Consider the following 22,786-nt stretch of genomic DNA (forward strand, 5'->3'; position numbering starts at 1 on the left):
TCCAGCTGGAGTGGGAAGACCAGTGTGGCTGGAGCAGAGTGGACTAGGGGGAATGGTAGTGAAACAGAACAGGACCCTACGGTCCTTGCTCCCCATGTCCTCTGCCTGCCTTTTGTCTGTGGAAAAAACTTTAGCCAAAGAATAAGTTTAATCAGAGAAGTGAGAAAATACAGAAACAAAGGAAAACAGTCAAAGGAGACCAAATAATAATAGTTTAGTCATTAAGCAAATTCAAGGACTTTTAGTTCCTCCTCAGGGCTATACATAATATTCTGAGCCCTATCCTTTGAGCTATCTTACAGATATTGAAACCCTCATCAGGTGGAGATGTTAACTACATGATGACCAGACTGTGTCCATGAGATCAGCTGCCACAATTCCGAGAACTGCCTTCAAGAAATGGAAACAAACCAACCCTGCAACTGAAGATTAACTGTACTTAAAACAAGATGACACTGGTCAGACCCCTGATGACCAATTTCAAAATGACTGTCAGAGCTGACTGTGCTGTTCTGCATGTAGCCCCCTCCCTTCACCTATAGAAGCTCTTACCCACTGATTGTCAGTGGGGGGAAGTTGGCCTTTGGACAGGAGTCCGCCCTCCGCCCGGTTGCCAGCATCCAAAATAGGGCAAACCAACCTTGCCTCTTTATTGGCTTTTGAGGGGAGAGTAGCCAGACCCCATTTTCAGTTACAGTAGGATGTGTGGACAGGGAGGTACTGGTGAAGTGAGGGTGTGGTTGGCAGCACTTCATGTCAGAGCTTGAAGATGTTTGTGAAGACCTTGGCTTTTTATTGGAGTGAGGTGGGAAGTCAATGGAAGGTTCTGAGCCACGCTCACTCTGGCAGCTGTGTAGGGAGACAGCAGCAAGGTCAAGGTGATCATAGGGAGGTCATTCAGAAGTCTACTGCAGTATTTAACTGAGAGATTAAGAGTGGCTCAGAGCAGCATGTTAGCAGGGTTGGTGGTGGCGAGTGTCCAGGTTTTTGTACGTGGGGCTTGCTGATGGATTGGATGTGGGGTGAGGGAAGAGAGGTGTCAGGGATGACTCCAAGGTTTTGGGCTTGGGTGAAAGGAAGGATACAGTTATCACCTGAGAGGGGAAGGAGCTGGACTGGAGACAATTTATATGTTCCTCCATTAGGTACAAAATCTCACCTGAGTGCACTTGGGCATAATGAAGTTCTGGAGGTAAATGAAGACGTTAAGAATCAACTTTGGGAAGGCTATGCAATAAGGATGGTGTTGAGGTAAATGGGTTACATCTCCTTTTATATACATTAAATGACTGGTGTAGAAAACACTTTACAGCCAAATCTGATAACCCTTAAATTCTTTAATTTCTTTCTAATCAGGGATGGACAGAGATATGAGAAAACATGGATAAAGAGCTATGCAGGTAAAACTCAGTCACAGGTACCAGAGACCTTCATTATGAATTAGGGCAATAAAACTTTTATTTTTGAAAAATTATTGTTTTCCATAATGGCTATTTTTGTATTCATTATTGTGATTGAGTGTTATATACAATGAATATTTGGTTCTAAGAAACAAACAAAAAAACTGCTGATGGAAAGAATGTGTACATGCTTGTTGAGCTGTTTAATAAATACCTATTTGATGATGATTCTGCAGTATGTTTAAAGGGTAATTATTCTTCTTTGGAGAGTTCATCTGGCATTCTAAAAATGGATGTAATTTCAAGGGGTAACCAAAATGTATCAATTAGCCTGACATCTACGTCTTTTTAACAGATCTTTAAATTTCCAATTTCTTTTGCCATCTTAACCATGGTAAATCATCCTGAACAAGATCATTCTTTTGAACAACAGCTTCCTTATTAACTGAGATCAATTGAGATTAGAAAATGAAAAATACACTAGATACTGAGAACTCTTTGTGAAACCACATTTGTAAGATGAGTATTGAATGAAGATTAATGTGTTATTTCCAGCTTCTATCATTGATTTAAACATTTATTCTCTATATCCCACTGCTGGATTAAACACTAATATATATTTGGATGGTGTGCTTGTTTGCAAGTATTATCTTTTCCCTATTGAGATTATATATTAATGGAAGGGAATGATTTTTAATTCAAAGGTAGCTTGCTTTGCACACCACATGTGTTTTTGAAAGTGCTACACATCAAATTGAGTAGAACAGATTTTTCCATTGAATTATAAATTAATTATTAACTCCTTTGTTCTAATTTCTTATTGATTTTCATTTGCTCTACAAGATCCTTAGTACATCGTGTGGCCCCTATGTGATCCGGACTCAGCCTACTTTTAAAGACAACCTCACAGAACTCTGCTCTTCTGTCTCCAGATACCCTGGTCTTCTTTCAAACCCTAATACTTCAGACTTGAAAGTTTTGCACACACTGTCTAAAATGTTCATTCTCTAACACTACCTGCTTTATTTTTTCCATATAGTACATTACTTTCTTAATTACTTGTCTGTCATTCCCTAACTAGAAAGTAACCTCCAAAAAAATGCATGGATTTTAGTTTCTCTTTCCTCACTGCTGAATCTCTAGCATCTAGAACTGTGCTGGGTATATAGTATGCATTCAGGAAAAAAATCATAATGAATGAATAAATGAATGAATGAATGATTATTTATCCTGGAATACCAATTTCCCTTCTCTATACCTAGGTACCCTCTATTCATCATTCAAATTCCAGCTTAAATGTCACTTTTTCAAGCCACCATTTTTGACCCCTAGGGCAAGATCAGCTTTCTCTACGACTTGTTCTTACATGTCTCTGTATGGCTAAGTTCTCCATAGCACCTATTAGAACTTTAACTTATAAAGTCCATTATTTGTGAGATAATTTGCTTAGCTCCCGTCTTCTCTCCTAAACTGTAAAATGTTCTTATCTTGTTTTTAATCACCTCCCCAACATCTAGCAAAATGCCTGGAACAGAGAGATGCTCCATAAAGAGCTGTTGGATGAAAACATGGATAGATGGATGGTCAAGCAACTCCTCATTATAAATATCAGTCCCTTTGTTCCACTTGTTCAATGTTCTCTCAACAAAAAAATAGTGGTTAGTGAACCAGAGGGAATGTTTTTCTATACTGGACAGGTTCTTATTTAAACATACTCCTCCATGAATTCAGTAATGCTTGTAGGATCCCTTAAAGCTGATGCCTCATACCAGCCTCTTTACCCCCACATGTTATTTAATGAAATAAATACTTTATGAGTTTCTCCTCTGGACCAAACTACACAGGAGGGAAAGGTCATGTAAACAGTAGAAAAACCAGAAGCTTTAAAACAGAAAGATCTCTTACACTTTGACTGCCTGTGTGAACTTGGCTAAGTTACCAGTTGAGCCATGGGTTCTTCATCTGTCAAAGAGAAACAGCAATACCTATCTTGTGTGGTTGATGTAGGGATTATTAATAATGCATGTAGTGTGCTTGCCATATAATAGGTGCTCAAAATATGGCACCTGTTACTACTATCACTAGAAGGTAAGCTCCTAGAGGGCAGACTACACTTGCATTCCCAGAACCTTATGTATAGAATACTCTCAGTAAATGTTGGTTAAACTGACCAGCAGAATATGTGCTACTTCTCCACTCTCAATGGGTTTTGAATCTAAGCATGAAAATAAGTTCCAAAACAGATTCATGAAATATTTAGAGAATAACAAAATATAAGCCTTATTATAGTGTACAAGATTAGAGCAAAATATGTGTTACAGGCCATAAGTGCTTTGGATGGCCAGGCAGGAAATGGTAAGGGGTGGCTGGCTGTAGTCATTGGGAAATGATAAGTTCCCATGTCTGTGTGTGTAAGATATAGACCAGTAAGCCTCCTATAAAAATATTCAATCTCTTTGTCACTAGCTCTACCAATGTTGGATAAAATGGTAGAAAGCATCAACCTGATGCTTCTGGGTTAATATCATGGCAGACAAAATTGGGTTATTGATCTTGAGTAGCAAGCTGTATCTGTCATAGTAATGGATGCTTTTTCCCCCTTTAACAATCAGTGGTTAGTTAGCTAATGATCACAAATAGGTTCTGATGACGGTGGGTAATGTGGCTCAAATTGGGCTGTATTATGTGGAGTACATCCTAGCCCTGGAAAACTAGAACATAGACTCAATCCCATATTCCACTTCTTTGCAGCATGCTCTGTACAGGTTTTCAGTTGAATTGCATCATCCATAATCATTACTTATTATGGTCCTTTTATCTTAACCAAACTCTTTGCTTGCAGCTCTAATAGATGGGACTGAGATAGTGAGAATGAACAAAATAATGCTGTTTTTCTCTAAGACATTGTCTCCTTTTTGTTACTTAGGTGTCTCTATAAAGGTATTTGACATAGATCCAAACACAGGCACCCCATTAAAGGCTTTGGTGCACTAGCAATCATACTGAAAGCTTCAGATGCCTAGTTACAGAACTGAATGCAGCCATCAACACACTCAGAAGTCCTCACATTAGGGAAAGAGATGACCACCGTCTTTCATCACCTCAAGCCATGTAAGGATGATCTGGAATCCACCCATGCCAACTGGCAGCCAGGCACACATCAACCTGCCCAGATTCTACACCTGTGGCAACAAGCCCAGTCGGACCAGCCGTTCTGAGAATGAGCTACTTGCCCACACACCTGCATCACAGTGGCAGACAAATGTCCTGCAAGCCGCTGCCTGCCACACTCCTACCCACACCATGCACACCTAGATGAACGCGCCTGGATATTCTTATTCACAAGGACAGAGACCTGACACTGTGCTCACACACGATCAAAAACAAAAACACATGTGGAATTATGCATCTTGTTCATCCAGAGCAGCAAAGCGCACTTATTATACACAGGCTTTCATGCCCCGCCCAAGACCCTTGGAAGAGTGGTTTGCTTTTCTCTGAGACATGCACAAACTAGTCCTTCACCCCCGGGTGCATGCCCAGCGTAGATAAAACAGCAACTCGGCTGCAATCCGGTCGCTCTTTTCAACTCTTTTCTCCGCCTGAACTCCCGGGGGGCCGGGTGGCGCCAGGCGGCCACGTCCGACTCCGGTGCCCTCCCCGCCCCTGCCGCGCCACGGGGCGGGGCCCAGCCGGCGGCCAGGAAATGCCCAGGAGCGGGTGTCACCTGGGCAAGCCCGACGACGTGTTGATTCCCAGGATCGCCGCCTTCCCGGGTCTGGGCCTCCGAGACCCGAGCCCGATCGCGCTCACCTGTTCCCCAGGAGCGGCCCCGGGGAGCCCTGGGACGCTCCCGGAACCGCTCTCACCCTTCAACTCCACAACCATGAGCAAGTTGGGCAAGTTCTTTAAAGGGGGAGGCTCTTCCAAGAGCCGAGCTGCTCCCAGCTCCCAGGAAGCCCTGGTTCGACTTCGGGAGACAGAAGAGATGCTGAGCAAGAAACAAGAGTACCTGGAAAATCGAATCCAGAGAGAGCTCAGCCTGGCCAAGAAGCACGGCACGCAGAATAAACGAGGTAGGCTCGGGGTCTGGCCCCAGGCGTGAACTCTTCCCCTCCTACCTCCAGCCGTTTCCTTGGGGACAGTCCGGTCTGGCCCACAGCACCTGTCCCCCAGGCCACCAGGTGTGTTCCCATGGCCTTTCTAGAAACTGGTAATGACCCCCCAGGGGCCCAGAGTTAGAGAGAGCTGAGCAAAGCACAATCCTAGAGGGCAAAATGTAAGGAGGCATCACAAATGTCCGTAATCAAGATGAGCAATATTTTTATGCAATATTTTAAAAACTCAAAGTTGATACAAAAACATCCATAATGAACAAAATATCAATATTTAAAATAAAAACAGGGCTTCCCTGGTGGCGCAGTGGTTGAGAGTCCGCCTGCCGATGCAGGGGACACGGGTTCGTGCCCCGGTCCGGGAAGATCCCACATGCCATGGAGCGGCTGGGCCCGTGAGCCATGGCCGCTGAGCCTGCGCGTCCGGAGCCTGTGCTCCGCAACGGGAGAGGCCACAACAGTGAGAGGCCCGCGTACCGGAATAAATAAATAAATAAAAATAAAATAAAAACAGAACTGGTATTATTGATTATTTTCTGTTGCAGCTGACCCTTATGTGTTCTGCACAGCCCTTCTTTGTTTCAAATTCGTTCTGAAATGTGATGTTTTGTTCATCGTGGATTTTTTTTGCGTTAATTTTGAATTTCAAAAATATTGCATTGAAATATTATTTATCTTGATTATTGCCTTTTTGGGTGCCCCCTTAAATTTTGCTCCTGGCTTGTCTCATCCTGGTCCAGTCCTGCTGACTCCAATGCTAAATATCAACTTTTCTGCCGTGTGTTTGTATTTTGAAATCACACATTTCAACTTGCTTGTAAATCTCCATTGAAGTATATTCCAGTATGTTCTGGTTTCCCTTTTCCTCAGCTGTTGAAGACTTTAGTTGGCTGTTGTGCAGTTGAGCTATTATACCAAAAAAGTAATGTCGGAGAATGAAATATTAATTCTATCACTGGCTTTTGCCATGCGGAAAGGACTTTAAGTCAGTAATGATTCTTGGTGATCCTCTTGAACCTTGAACCCTTTGTTCTTTGCCAGAGTTGATTGGTTTCTTCAGTGTATGGCTCTCTCTATAAACAATAGATCTAAACACTACCCGTGGCACATATAAAAACCCAGCAAGAAGTTGAAGTGATTTGCTCTTGTAACACAAGTTCAGTGACAGACCCAGAAATAGAAGTGGCAATTTAGGACTCTGCTCACCACCAAACCCTGAACTTGCATCCTCAAGTTGGGCGTCTTGAGTCGTAATGAAGCCTTGGGAAGATTTAGTTTGCCCTAAATGACCCTGCCATTGTTTAACACAGGAAAGGAATCATGTCTCCTGGACTTGACCTTGAAAATCCTGCTCTTTCCATAAAAATGACATTTGTGCCCATTTACTACCAACAACGAAAAGGCCAAGTTTCATTTTCTTCTGCTCTTGCATCTCTTGTCCACATTATAGGCTGTTTTAGAGTTAAGTGCTGGTTTCTATTTTTACTTCGTGTCTGAAATATTTTGGGGTGTTATTAAATGGCAATTTCTACAGAGAGACTATGCCAATATGACTTGCTAAAAAGCCATTTGTTGTTCTGTTCCTGGGCCCTTCCTCTTCAGCTTGATGGGTACTCTGACATTTGCTTAGAGTAGCCATCAAGGTACTCTGTCAAAGTTTTTTTTTGTTTTTTTTCGATTTGTTATCCACTTGGATCTGTATGTAGCTTTCTCTACAGTGGTTGCTCAGTAAATACTGGCTTAAAAAAATCTGAAAAATGAAACGTCTGTTTCTATGAAGTGGTAGAAATATAGATTTGCTTTCAGAAGAAAAGAATGTAAAATAATATAACGTTCTTGAGTTGGCAATGCACTAAATAAAGTGTCTACAAGTAGACTTTATAAAGACACCAAAAACAAAAATAAAATAAAGGCAACAGTAATCAGGAACATCAATCTAACTTCCTTAAATCAGAGTAGCTAGAGATGTATCAAGTGCAAATAATCCATTGGTTTCAGAAAAGCTATTTATTTTTCATCATTTATCCATGGGAACTTCATTGGAGTTAGCCCAAGCCTGATTCTACAGTGTCCCTGGAAGTAGGAAGAGTCTGGTTAGCATGAGGCCATCTGTAATCTAAACTATGGAAAGAATCCAATCGCAGACCATGCGTTCGAAACACTGTCAGTATCAGCATCTTCCAAATAAACCAAATAACTTCATATACATATGGTTACTGTTTTCCACTAGCCCCCAAGAAATATTTTCACACACATAATAGGGCCAAATATACTTAGTACTAAATGAGTCTTGTGCTACACAACGTCAGTGTCAGAATGGCCATAATTTACCTGTTAATCAGAGTGACATATGTATGTGCAGTTAAAGTTTTACTTCTAGAGGTGGTTAGTCAGCTAACATGCTGTCAAGAATACTAGTTGAGTGGCCAGCTAGTACCATATCAGAAAGGGCCATACTCCCAGCCAGTACAAATTCTTCCATGATCTACTTCTCTATAACAGAAGTTTTGACAGTTAGCATTCTCAATGTCAAAAATGGATTTTATTGGTAAAATGAGTAACTCACATTAGCATAATGAATGTTAGAAATGGGATCTCACTGGTGAAATTGTGGGTATTCTAAACATGTGGTTTGGCTGAGATAGTTTAGAGATACTTCCTTGCTCTCCACGTAAGAACAGGCGTTAAGAATGTAGTAGGTGTATAACTAATAGCATTAGGATGGTACCCGGGGCTTGATCAGATCAGTGTAGTCTCCAGTCCTTGGTTCAGGTGGATGTCTGAACTCCCACAGAGCACAGCACCCTGCCAGGAAAGGTTGTTGTCTGTGTTCAGTGAGCCTTTCGTATAAGGGGTATTAGACTCAGAGGACATAGAGCTGGGACTTCACTGAGCTCATAAACAGGTTGAGAAACTATTTTTTTGCCTGCTTGCCCAATGTATGTTTGTTTAATAAGTGTATCTGCAGATCTGAGTCTGAAACTTGCTTTCATTGCAACTTGTAGCAAGGCTGTGCAGTGGTAGCTAATTCTTACTTCAAAGCTCTTTGGCAGTTACTATAATCTACCAAAAAGAGCCTGAGTGGGCACCACCAAACTGGTTTTGCAACAGCCATGATATCAAGGCTCTGTTGATCTAAAAGAGGAACAATTGAAGCAAGATCTATAATTTGGTTAAAAACTTGAGAAGAGCAGACATTCTTTAGTGCAGTTTATTCAGATTACTATGATAGAACTCCTGCTTTTTTTTGGCCGGGAGAGGTACGCTGGCCTCTCACTGTTGTGGCCTCTCCCGTTGCAGAGCACAGGCTCCGGACGCTCAGGCTCAGCATCCATGGCTCAAGGGCCCAGCCACTCCGCGGCATGTGGGATCCTCCCGGACCGGGGTACGAACCCACGTCCCCTGCATCGGCAGGTGGACTCTGAACCACTGAGCACCAGGGAAGCCCTAGAACTCCTGCTTTATATAAGCTACTAATCTGCTTTGTGGAAAAGCAGATTTTCTTATATGACACTTAATTATTTTTCCTATTTTTGCTAAGCACTGTCATCTAGAGCAGTTTTCAGTCCTGACTGTATATGAAAGTCACCTTGATGCCTACAGGATCCTGCCCTCATAGATTCTAATATAATTGGCTGGGGTGGGGTTTGGGCATCAATATTTTTTAAAGGTGCCCCCAGGTGATTCTGCCCTGTAGCCAGGGTCAAGGATGAGAAAACTAAATCCATGGTAATGTTAGTGGGGTAGAAATACAAGGTCTCTTAGTCTTGCAGTGCTTCCTAACTCTTTTCATATCATGGCACCCATGGGCACCGATAATATTTGTATGTGTCACTGGGATAAACAAGGACCAGCAGCTCGAGGACTCTGGACACCCCAGGCTGGAGGCCTGAAGGTATCAACATTTTAGTACATTGCAACTCCGTTCTGCCTCACTAGCTGGTGGAACACCTTAGAGGTCACTGTACTAACCTCCCTTATGAGTTTATTTTTTTTTTAAATAAAATCATTAAGAGATGGTCACAGGGATTTGCTTAAGTGTAATATCCCTGTTCAGTTTTCGTCAATGTGTAACTATCTGGTGGAAAGTAACTTGGTGTTGTAGTCAAGAGCCTGGGCTTCAAAGCAGATAGCCCTGGGTTTGATTCCTGGCCCTGTACTGCCACTTAGAAACGGTGTGACTTTAGACCTTTTACTTGGCCTGAGTCTCAGTCTCTTCATCTGCATAATGGTGGTGATAAAGCTGATCCTCAAAGGTGCGATGATTAAGGACATTACTGTGTAAGGCCCTCCATTCAGCACTTTATATATATCACCCTTTGCGATAACATAGCATTTTTTTTTTTTTAAAGCTGACATCAGTTTCCTAGTAAGATCCACATACTGGCTCAAATTTGTCTTCTGGAATAACACAGAATAAATCTACTCCATCTGTCATGTGAAGACCTTTCCCATAGTTGAGGACAGCAGTCACTTGCCTGAATCACCTGTTCTGCAACCCCCATCTCTGTCACTTCCTCAGTTACCCCTTCCCGTGCTGAGGTTTGCTCACCAGGGCAGGTCAGTCAGGGTGAGGTGAGTGAGGCCCTGGGAGTGAGTGCCCCTTGACATCCTCCCCCTTGGTACCACTCTGCTCTCTCCCCTCACCCTGCGGTGGCCCTGTTGCTTACCTTTTCCCAGGCAGAACAAGAAATCCAAGTATGTAACTACGTGAAAAGGGGTGGATCCAGGCTGGAGTTATCACTAGGCCTCAGGCTGTTGGGAAGTGGACTTACAGAGGTGAGAGGTTGAGACAGTGAGGAAGTGAATTTGACCAAAATCCCTCCTCAGTTTCATTTCACAGGATTCCAGTGACAATGCGGAGCTGAGGTCATTCAACGTCTTTGCCAGGTGTCTGTTTGGTGAAATGAGACCTCAAGGCAGAGAGTCTTGTGTGCATGGCTGGCTCACTTTTGAGCCCTGAGGTGTTTGGGGGCAAGGATGAATTTGTTTTCAGAGTCATGATGCAGTTTGGGGCTTCCTTGGAGTCAGGATATGGGCACAGTCCCACTAGTTTTAGCTCAATGCTGGAATCTCTTTGGGCTTTTTATGATAGTTGTCACAGAGCTGAAGTCTGCAATCTCAGACACCGGGGACCAGAAGAACTGGGTAAAGAGAGCCACATCGGTATCAGCTGGTTGAGTGCCAAACTAGGGAGGGCAAAAGCATGGCTCAGGTAATAGGAGACAGGCACAGACTGCAGGACCCAGATGGAAGTTCCCCTGGGAGATATCCCTTACCTGGCGACCTCTTTTCCTAATAGAATTTCTCAAAATGTGGGCCTCAGATCAGCTGCATCAGAAGCCCTGGAGGATGCTGGTTAAAATGTATACTCAGAAGGACGCCCCTAAAAATTCTAATTTAGGGTTGAGTGTAGAGTTCAGAAACCTGAACTTTGGACAAGTAACTCAATGGTTCTGATGCAATTTGAGAACCTGTATGTATTATTTAATGGGCTGTTGAACTGGGAGGCACTATCTCTGCTCTCCTTTCTTCCTCACCCATTCTGTTCTCTTGTTTCTCCTCTCTTCTGGCATCACTCAGATACCCGGATGAGAAATAAACCTCCCGCTGTGTTAATTGCGAAGAAACACTCCCAGAGCTTCTGACAAGTCATCTGATGCACCGGAATTAGTTTTCTTTAGGGAAGTGTATAGGGCACTATGACTCCACAATCGTTGTGCAGGGTCCCAGAGTCCCCCAGTATTCAAATTACAACCAGGCATCACAATGGTGTTCTGTTTGTCTCTGATAATCCAATTGTTGTACCACACTCTGTGTATTCTGGGGCCAGGGAAAAGAATTTTATTCCTGGGGCATCCAATACCTGGATCTTATTCTCAAGTCAACTGCCCATTTCTCTTCTGGAAAAGACATATCAATAGAAATGCGACCCTCCCTCAACCTCCACCCTCAATTTCCTCCCTCACCTCGGGAGCTCCCGTCAGGCTTTACCCCCTGGTGGGGGGGACCTAAAATGTCTGGACCAGTCCTGGGAGCCCTATTCACTTAAACTGTAATTTTAAAACTCCTCACTTTCTTAATACCTCCCACTCCCCTCTGAGCCCTGGCAAGGATCTACAACTGGACTTGGAAAGAATTAAAAATCCCAGCCAGATTTACCCTTCCCCTCCTTTTAAAAATCAATATTTTAAACTTGCATTCCGTGTTTTACATGTATTTCTATTCAATATCACCTTATTTTCAGTTGCCTTAAAATTAAGATTTTAAAATTCCAATTTCATTAGCTTATATATGAGCCATTTCTTTTGGCTGAATGAGTCACAAATTTATTCAGCTTCCTTTTTTGTTGTTGTCCAAGTATTAAAATGTATTGAATAAGACAGAACCAAGGAAAGAAGCTCATGACACACCAATAGAGACTTCATTCCAGGATCACCTCTGCATGATAGCAATGATGTTTCATGTAAGATTCAGCTAAGGCATGGTTACCGGTTTGACACCTCAGCACTCAGTGAGTTCAATTATTCATCTAGCTATGAATACACCCGACCTCTATCTCTAGCCCACACCATCTTATTTCTCTAAGTTTTTTTTCTCTTTTCCCTAACAATGCCTCAGTATACCTTGCGAATTACATTCCTAAAACCAAACTATATTCACACACCTCTGGTTCACAATGTTGGTTTAATGAACTGGTAGTGTGTTAACTTCATCAGATTCACCTGGAAAGCTTTTTAAGATGCCACAGCAGGAGATTCTGTTTCAAGAGATCTGGGATAAGGTTTAGAATTCTGGTACTCATAGCTTTCTGGGTGATTTTGGTATGTATAAGGTTAGAAGGCCAGTGGGTGGTCCATATTTTTTCTTTGGTCATCATCCAGTAACCCAAAGAAAAGAAGCCCATGAGATTAGTTTTTGAACTAAATTTTCACCTTGTGAACTCGTATTGGCTTCTAGTTACCACTGGCTTCTTTTCTACTTCCTCAGAAGCTAGAGTATAGAGTATATCTGTTCTAGAATCATTCTTTCAAGTATCTGTGGTACAAATTTTGACAGTTTGCTGACCTATCATGTTGGGTTGGCCAAAAAGTTCATTTGGGCATGGAAAAACCTGAGCAAACTTTTTGGCTAACCCATAGCTTCTTCTATGATGGTAATTGGGACTGTTTCTTGTGTTATATAACTTTACGTCTAGTTTATTCTTTTCCTTCATGAATTTGAAGCAATAGTATAGATATTGGAACATTCATTTGTTATTATTCTTCATTTAAATTCCACAAAGCTAGAATAGAGCACCATATTTTGGGAAATATTTACATTCAGCAAAAATATAATTTTCCTTGATTTATGCTATTTTGTAGTTTATTGAATCAGCCACAATCAAATAGAATAAGGTAGAAGAGTTACTACTAACACCATGATTATGTCAAAATCATATGATTTATGCAGTTTCAAGAAACTACAACAGGAGATTACTGTGAACTGTCCTGAGATGTACTTAGTATTACTAGTATGTTTCTCAGTATTTAGGGCTATTTATTTCAGATCAGATTTTATTTTCAAGATAACAAAATAAAAAACAACTCAAAACACATAATACTCTAACCTATGCCTATAAGGCAAGACATCTGATTCTGAGTTTTAAAGTTTATGATGCTTTGCTTTGGGGGTCAGTTTTGGAAAGGGCATGAATAATTTATTTTGTTATTCAATTTTTGTAATATGCTTAAGTACACGTGAATCTATTTGTGCTCTTAAGGGACAAAATTATCACAATCACTTAAAGTATATAGATAATATCGAGGTTTTATTTTTTAAAACTACACTCTCAATCCTCTGCTTTAGCAAACTATAGCCAGAACTTATAGCATATACCAGTAATTTTAGTTTCTCCTACTTTTTCTGACTATAATTTTATAGAAGTTCTAACAAATGCGCAATTGCTCAAAAATTTGCAGAAGGTGAAGAAAAAAAACCCACAAGAGTCTGGAATAAATATAAAGCAAATAGTAAGCCATTTCCTGAGTAACTGACTTTCTTGTACCAGAGATTTTAATTACTTACCTCAAACAAGTGGTATTAATAGATAATTACTTATTGGAAATATTTAGGACTTAGTAGGAAGTTTATATGGTCATACTTTAAAGCAGTAAGAGCTCTTAAACCTGGACCAGTGGCTCTCTCAGCCCACTGCTAAGCCCTTTTCTCAAATATTTCTATCTTGCGGGAATTTCCAGTGAGAGAATGGGGAAGAGCTAAAGCCCTGCCCATCATCTGCTCTGTGCAGCCTCCAGCACCTCTTCTCAATCTAGCAGTCTAGTGACTTAAATACCAACAGTGTAATTGTTACCCTCAAACAAAACAAACCCAAAAAGGCAAGCAAGGAGGAGTGGTGATTTTAAAAGTATAGGAAAGGAAAAGTTGATTATTCTCTGTTAAAATTTGGGAATCCTTGTATTAGAAGTTATTTAAAAACTTAAAATTGAATGTCAACCAGTGAGCTTAAATTAATAAAGTTTACATTTTTATATTTGGCTTACATATGATGTTAGAGAAATAAAATTGTGCGACCAAACATTTGACAAGCATTTTGGACATTTCATTCTCTATTTGAACATGAATTTCTGGTGAATCTTTTTGGTTCTTTCACAGAGCGCTATATGCTGCACAGTCATAATGGGTGTGTCTTCTTTGCTGTAGCAGGAACATTGTTCAACAGGCCTTTCTCAGTGAGCAGTGCTATTTATATGACCATTCTTTTTGTATATTTCATTCATGTAAAATGAAAGTCAGTGTAACCTTGGAGTTTGAACAAAGATATTATCCTAACTCAGAACTTCTACTGTGTTGACTGAAGCAAGAAAAAATAGTTATGATTATGTTAAGCCAATTTACACATATTTCAAAGGTCATATACACAAGAACCTATGTTTTATCATTTTTTGAGCAGTTTGACAACTTTTATTCATGTAAACTATATTTACGTAAACTATTATATTTGTTGAGTGTTTTTCTCTCACTTACATTTGAAAAACTAAAGAATAGTACATAGAGTTCATCACCAATGTCAAAGTAAACCTTTCTTCAAGAATTTAAGTTAGTAATAGTCACCTTGCTTTGAGGATAAGAATTATGTATTCCTCCAGATTTTTTTTTTTATTCCTCCAGCTTTGTTGGTCATAGGATCTCTGGGGAATAATCATAGAATCATAAGCAGTGGGAGCTAATGGGGGCTCTAGGTGTAAAGTGTGTTGGTTCTCAGGAGCACCTACAAGCCGTGGGCACAGTAGTTGGAACTATTGGTGCATCATATGAACAAGGAATACTTATTTACAAGTAGGAAATAGAGCCACATTACACACACACACACATATACACATAACACATATATACATATATAGATACATATATACGTATACACACATGCACATATAAACACATGCATATACACATATTCATATATACAGATATACACAAAGGTACACACGCAGCATACAAAATTATATCCATAGGTACCTATGTCTACCCTGTAGAATGAAGCATAATCAGCTGTTTACTGAGTTTTTCGATTTAATATTTGCTGGTTTCATGTTCATACTTTTTCCTCTATATTCTAGGCAATAGCAGGCCCATAAAAGTTACCAATTTGTGAGGGTACTAATAATACTAGTAGCAAGTAGAAAACTTATTCATTCAATTGGTTATATATTCTGCCTTGTCACTTAACTGGGTCTTTACAAAGAATGTCAAGTAGATTTTAATTAATACATTGGTATAGTGTTCCAATAACAAGTTAATTTTACTTGCCTAGAAATTGATCTTGGAAGCAATTCATTATGAAAAATAGGAATTTCGGTGGATATTTAAAATGAGTCTTTTTTATAGAGTGAAGTAAGTCAGAAAGAGAAAAACAAATATCGTATATTAACGCATATATGTGGAATCTAGAAAAATGGTATAGGTGATCTTATTTACAAAACAGAAATAGAGACACAGACATAGAGAACAAACGTATGGATACTGAGGGGGAAATGAGGGTGGGTGGGATGAAATGGGAGATTGGGATTGACATATACACACTACTATGTGTAAAATAGATAACTATTGAGAACCTACTGTATAACACAGAGAACTATACTCAGTGTTCTGTGGTGACTTAAATGGGAAGAAAATCCAAAAAGGGGGGATATATGTACATGTATGGATGATTCACTTTGCTGTACAGCAGAAATTGACACAGCAGTCTAAAGCAGCTATACTCCAATAAAATTTTTTTTAATTTTAAAAAAAGGAAAAAATATAAAATGAGTCTTTTATGCAAGCATTTCTTCCTTTTTTGGCAACTGAAGTCTAATAGCCCTTTTAGGTCATGACCTTCCCCTCTCAGATTTATCTCCTCTATTAATCTCTTGGGTGACATCCTGGCAGTAAGAACTGCCTTATCTTCAAAAGTAAGTGTGAGCTTTTTAGGATGCGGAGAGGAACATCATTTCTGTTGGACAATAACTTCCATTTCCCTTGTCTCTTTCTATCTTTCTGCAGATGGCTAAGGCCACCTCTTTGTAGTCCTTTACACTTTATAATATTAATCAGTCACTCTTTTTTTTTAACACAAAATTCAGTACAACGTTACTGGATTACTTACGGCAATATTCCTCTTCCAAATGCCCTTTCCTCAGAATATCTCTTGTTTACTTTCTCCAATCTCATTCCTTTTTTACTGTTTTCTCAAGCATCTGCTTTGCCATTGTATAATCCACTACATCATTTCTGTGGTCTAATCTTCTTTTAGCTTGCTATTTACCCTTTTTAATGACATTTAATATTGGCCAGACCTCTGAAAGTGTGATCTTACTTATAAGTTCCAGCTAGTGTGGCAAACTAGTGTGATTTGCTCTGGTTTCTCAGCCAGAAACTTTACATCATTTAGTAAAGAGATTGGCAGCAGGGGAGAGGGTCAGGGGCTAGAAGTAATATGTTTCATCATTCATGCTTCTTACTGGGCAGTGTGTTTGAACATCTGTGTAGACAGTCACCCTGGTTTCATTACCTTCCCTTTGAGGTCTTCCCTTACCCTCCAGAGAGAGTGTAGTGTGTACATTCCTCTGTGCATCCATTGTGCCTTGTACATGTCTCTTATTATTTTCCTCAATGTCTCCTATGCTACTTGAAGTGAAGGATGTACCTTATACAAGTTGGTATCCATGGAGATATCCATGGTATCCATCCTGTAAGATGGTAGGTGCTTAATAAATGCTTGTTGAATGATGAATAAGTGATTGAATGCCCATTTTATATTTTGCCTCCTCTGAGATTGTAGCCTTATTTCTTTGCCCCTGCAGTGCCAAGCATGTGGTGGATCTCCAGTGCATACCTGTGGAGTGACTGAAATGAATGGATGAAGGATATTTTTTTAAAAATGACAAAGCCTGGGGAAAATTCATAATGGGTTGGCCCTGGACAAATAAATGAATGTTAGATTTTTCTAATATTTCCCCAGCTGTCTCCAATCTAACCTGTGACTTTGAACAGAAACATTTTGTTTTTATTCCACTTATGGAATGCTCATGGTGATGCTTACTCAGATTGTGTTTTTCGAGAACTATAATGAGTTGCCATAAATAGAACTATTGTTTGATTAATGAAGTGAGTTGTATGTGAGTAAGAACAGGGCTTACGTTCAAGTTTCTTAAATAAAACAACACTATTATGAGACTTCCCAGTTAAAAGCAAAAGAGGACATAACCAATTATGAGTGGCATGTCACTTAAGCACTCTCTGGGATTAAGTCTTCCAAGCTTCATCTTTTTAGGCCTTCTCTAGAAATCACCCATTCCTGGGAGAAAGTAGAGCTGTCGTAATTCAGTTTCATATTTCACAGATAGGTTTGTTTGTAGCCACTAGATATGATAGTTCCTAAAATGTTCTTCCTTTTTTTGACAACTAATAGATGAACAATGCATGGATTTATACACCTTGAACAAGCAAAGAATAACAGGTTGACCTTTCCAATCAAGATGCCCTATACATTACCTAAGCAATGAAACTGCAACTCTTTTCTGATATTCGAAGTTATTTTTCATAGATGACTGAAAGCCTTCCTCCTCTGGCAATGTGGTAAAGTTGCAGAGGGCTAGTTGAATTTTGGTTCAAGTGGGTAATTCTTACATTTCAGTCCCATTTATCAATGGGCTGTATAGTAAGGGCTCTTCGTGTATCCCTTGGCAGCAGTACATACCGGACATTGTTCTGCAGCTCCGTCGCTGAAGGAACATCACTGCTATACAAAGAGACAAAACCCCTGGAAGTTTCTCCCCCACAAAAGAATACAGTAGATTCCTTTGTTTTAGAAAGAATGTTTTCCAGGTTTCATCAGCTGCCTAAAGGCACATGTAGGAGCTTGGCAGATTGAATTGCACATTCTACATAGGTTATATTACACGCCTCGAAAAGTGTCTTTCTTTGATAAATCAGGAGTGATGCTATATTTGCAACATTTGTCGAATGTCTTTGAAAAAAATACAACTGTTTCTTTCCTAAATTGGTTATAGAAAACAAAGTTAAAGCTTGTCCATCTCATGGTGGGCACATGGCATCATCATTTCACATGAGAAACAGCTCACAGGGATACTCCTCACATACACCTCTTGACTCTTTGGAACAGAAGCCTCTGGTCTTAGTGTTTGGGAGAAACATACTGTGCCAGATAGAAGCCACAAGAAGTGTCAGGTGTCCCGGGGCCAGATTCAGCCATACAGAAATAATCTGTTTTACTCACACAATGTTTTTTTGAAAAATGTAGCCCAGCTTTTAAATTTGAAGGATTTGGGATGCAAATCCAGATCTCTTGCTTCTTTTGATCGTGTGGAAGGCTGGGCATGCAATCTGCATGGCAGCCAAGGACTGGAGCCCAGTGGTGTTGCTTCCATAGATCAGGCTTAATCTCTCCCTGTCTCTGGAGTTCCCACTTCTTCCTGTTGGCTCTTTGATACTGGAGCCAGTGTCCATGGCCATTTATTGTCACTCTTGCACTATTTTTTATTGTTATAATAGAGGAATATTCCTCTATCTCTTTCTCACAGGTGTGAAAACAAAGAAGGCCTTTTCCCTTAACCTCTCTCTCTCTCCTTCACTTTCTTTCTTTCTTTTTTTTTTTAACTTCTTTATTGGAGTATAATTGTTTTACAATGGTGTGTTAGTTTCTGCTTTATAACAAAGTGAATCAGTTATACATATACATATGTTCCCATATCTCTTCCCTCTTGAGTCTCCCTCCCTTCCACCCTCCCTATCCCACCCCTCTAGGTGGCCACAAAGAACCGAGCTGATCTCCCTGTGCTATGTGGCTGCTTCCCTCTAGCTATCTATTTTACGTTTGGTAGTGTATATATGTCCATGCCACTCTCTCACTTTGTCACAGCTTACCCTTCCCCCTCCCCATATCCTCAAGTCCATTCTCTAGTAGGTCTGTGTTTTTATTCCCGTCTTACCCCTAGGTTCTTCATGACCTTTTTTTTTTCTTTCTTAGATGCCATATATATGTGTTAGCATACGGTATTTGTTTTTCTCTTTCTGACTTACTTCACTCTGTATGACAGACTCTAGGTCCATCCACCTCACTACAAATAACTCAATCTCGTTTCTTTTTATGGCTGAGTAACACTCCATTGTATATATGTGCCACATCTTCTTTATCCATTCATCTGTTGATGGACACTTAGGTTGCTTCCATGTCCTGGCTATTGTAAATAGAGCTGCAATGAACATTTTGGTACATGGCTCTTTTTGAATTATGGTTTTCTCAAGGTATATGCCCAGTAGTGGGATTGCTGGGTCGTATGGTAGTTGTATTTTGAGTTTCTTAAGGAACCTCCATACTGTTCTCCATAGTGGCTGTATCAATTTACATTCCCACCAGCAGTGCAAGAGTGTTCCCTTTCCTCCACACCCTCTCCAGCATTTATTGTGTTTAGATTTTTTGATGATGACCATTCTGACCGGTGTGAGATGATATCTCATTGTAATTTTGATTTGCATTTCTCTAATGAATAATGATATTGAGCATTCTTTCATGTGTTTGTTGGCAATCTGTATATCTTCTTTGGAGAAATGTCTCTTTAGGTCTTCTGCCCATTTTTGGATTGGGTTGTTTGTTTTTTTGATATTGAGCTTCATGAGCTGCTTGTAAAGATGCTACCACAAAACTACTAGAGCTAATCAATGAATTAGGTAAAGTAGCAGGATACAAAATTAATGCACAGAAATCTCTGGCATTCCTATACACTAATGATGAAAAATCTGAAAGTGAAATTAAGAAAACACTCCCATTTACCATTGCAACAAAAAGAATAAAATATCTAGGAATAAACTTACCTAAGGAGACAAAAGACCTGTATGCAGAAAATTATAAGACACTGAGGAAAGATATTAAAGATGATACAAATAGATGGAGAGATATACCATGTTCTTGGATTGGAAGAATCAACATTGTGAAAATGACTCTACTACCCAAAGCAATCTACAGATTTAATGCAATCCCCATCAAACTTCCACTGGCATTTTTCACAGAATGAGAACAAAAAATTTCACAATTTGTATGGAAACACAAAAGACCCCGAGTAGCCAAAGCAATCTTGAGAACGAAAAATGGAGCTGGAGGAATCAGGCTCCCTGATGTCAGACTATACTACAAAGCTACAGTAATCAAGACAGTATGGTACTGGCACAAAAACACAAATATAGATCAATGGAACAGGATAGAAAGCCCAGAGATATACCCACGCACCTATGGTCACCTTATCTTTGATAAAGGAGGCAAGAATATACAGTGGAGAAAAGACAGCCTCTTCATTAAGTGGTGCTGGGAAAACTGGACAGGTACATGTAAAAGTATGAAATTAGAATACTCCCTAACACCATACACAAAAATAAACTCAAAATGCATTAAAGACCTAAATGTAAGGCCAGATACTATCACACTCTTCGAGGAAAACTTAGGCAGAACACTCTATGACATAAATCACAGCAAGATCCTTTTTGACCCATCTCCTAGAGAAATGGCAATAAAAGCAAAAATAAAGAAATGGGACCTAATGAAACTTAAAAGCTTTTGCACAACAAAGGAAACCATAAACAAGACCCAAAGACAACCCTCAGAATGGGAGAAAATATTTGCAAATGAAGCAACTGACAAAGGATTAATCTCCAAAATTTACAAGCAGCTCCTTCCCTTACTTTCATTACCTGCTTCCTCCTTCAGAGTTTAGGTCTCTGATTCAGGCCAATGGGTAGTTTGCGGTATGGACATTATAGTGTAAGTTGAGATCTCACATCTTGGTGAATTTTTAAATTTCTCCCAACTATTTTGAGGGGCAGAAACCATATGTTAATATAGGCATTCAAAATTGTGTCCAAACCAGAACTTGTTATTATTATGTCAGCTGTGCCGTGCAGCTTGTGGGATCTTAGTTCCTCGACCAGGGATTGAACCTGGGCCTTTGGCAGTGAGAGCACAGAGTCCTAACCATTAGACTGCCAGGAAATTTCCAGAACTTATTGTTATTAATAAAAAATATTGACAAGGTTGGGCATTATATCATGTGGCTCCCAAAACATAGTTCTGAAATCTTGTGAAGAAGATGATGGTAATGATGAAGATTTGTAATATTTAGTAATCACTCACTATATGCCAGGCTAATTTCTTTACATATGTTATTTCATTTAATCTTTAACAACTGCATGAGTTATATTCACATTTTCCAATAAGCAGCTATGTAAGGCCACGTAGCAGTGGGTAGATGGAGCCTAGATTTGAAAGGAAACCTGACTCCAGGGTACAATGTTCTATTGTCATCTTCTAGGTGTTATTTTTATTCTTATTATTATTGTTCAACTGAGGGAGCATCATTTAAGGAGAGTTAAGGTCACATTCCAAGGTTATTACACAAAGTTTTTAATTGGTAGAGGTAAGATTAAAATGCAATGCTAGTGACTCCAAAGCCCCATCTTTTATACCAAATTGTATTTTTCAATTTACAGAAAGTAATCTAAAATTAATTGTTACTAGGAAGCGTGGCATTTTTTTTAATGAAAAGTTTTAAAAATTCTCAAAAAAGAAAATACTTTTGGGTCAATGGGTATAGTTAGGTTCCAAATAAGTACGGACACTGAACCAGCCTGACGAGATAGGAAAGAGACAGACTTTGAACCTTCCACCTCTGAGTATGTTGGGTGGGGATATGTATTTGGAGTTTAGCTTCTTAGGATACTCTGCTGTATAGTATTATGTACTGTACCATTGAAATGCAGAGCTGTTTTGTAATATTATGTTCCTGTTATGGTGAGTTAGGGTGAAAAAACAGGTAACTTGTTGCTCGGAGGTCTCAGAAATAAGACATGCAATCTCATTAATGAATGACTGTTATATAAATCACTATTATTAATAGAAATAATATCTAGTTGCTCAGTCTCTACTGTGTACAGGTACTTTATAAGGTGGTTTCCATAAATTATCACTAGTTCTTAGAACAATCACCCTGCCTCTTGGGGATTATGTCCTCTCTTCCAGAACAGCAAACTGAAGCTCAGAGAAGGAAAATGACTTATCCAAGAAGAAAAGTGACTTATCCAAGAATATACGTCTATTAAGTCATGGAAGAAAATTTCACACTCTGACTTTGAAGGCCATACTCTTTCCATTATCCCATGCTGTCATGGTGCACAAAATTATCAAATTTATTCATTCATCTTATCTTCTCTAAAATAGACCAATAATAGTATTTACTCTTGTAATTTTTTTTTGTGAGAGTTAATGATATAAATCACATAATGCACATAAAACACTTAACACCAGTTTGGCATCTAGCAAATGCTCAGTAAACATCGGTTTTTGTTATGTACAGTATTTTGTTGGCCATGTGCCAGGAACTGGGCCAGGTGCTGGGGAAACAGATGAATAGGATTCTGTATCTTTCCACACAGGGCTTATAATTAGTGTAGGGGAAATGGAGTAGAATACATTTTACAAAAATTATAATCCAATGTAATAAATATCATAGTGGGTGTGGATCTCCAGGCAGAGTGATAGCACAGAAGGTCAGCTGGTCATATTCCTGCATTCAGGAGAAAACCCTCACACAGCTCTGGTCATTCACGTGAAGAGTCTCTCCACAGTGATATTGTATGATATTGTAGAAAGGCCTTTGTGCCAGTTGTTTTTTAAATTATTTTTTTAGTTCTCTCCTAAAGGACAGATTAAATAAATAAATA

General features: G+C 39.7%; 1 protein-coding gene across 2 annotated transcripts in view; it reads left to right on the top strand.

Annotated features, from left to right (window-relative positions):
- Positions 1-5,186: 5,186 nt before the first annotated feature.
- CHMP4C (charged multivesicular body protein 4C) overlaps positions 5,187-22,786 on the top strand; it is a 28,175-nt gene continuing 10,575 nt past the window's right edge. Inside the window, exon 1 of one of the 2 annotated variants that reach the window (XM_081258402.1) lies at positions 5,187-5,476. In XM_081258402.1, coding sequence (XP_081114528.1) covers positions 5,287-5,476 — 190 coding nt within the window. In that variant the 5' untranslated portion in view covers positions 5,187-5,286. The remainder of the gene's footprint in view (positions 5,477-22,786) is intronic. The other variant, XM_081258401.1, reaches the window with a different exon arrangement.

The sequence above is a fragment of the Mesoplodon bidens genome (assembly GCF_964165515.1).
Source record: "Mesoplodon bidens genome assembly, chromosome: 16".
NCBI classification, from domain to species: Eukaryota; Metazoa; Chordata; class Mammalia; order Artiodactyla; family Ziphiidae; genus Mesoplodon; species Mesoplodon bidens.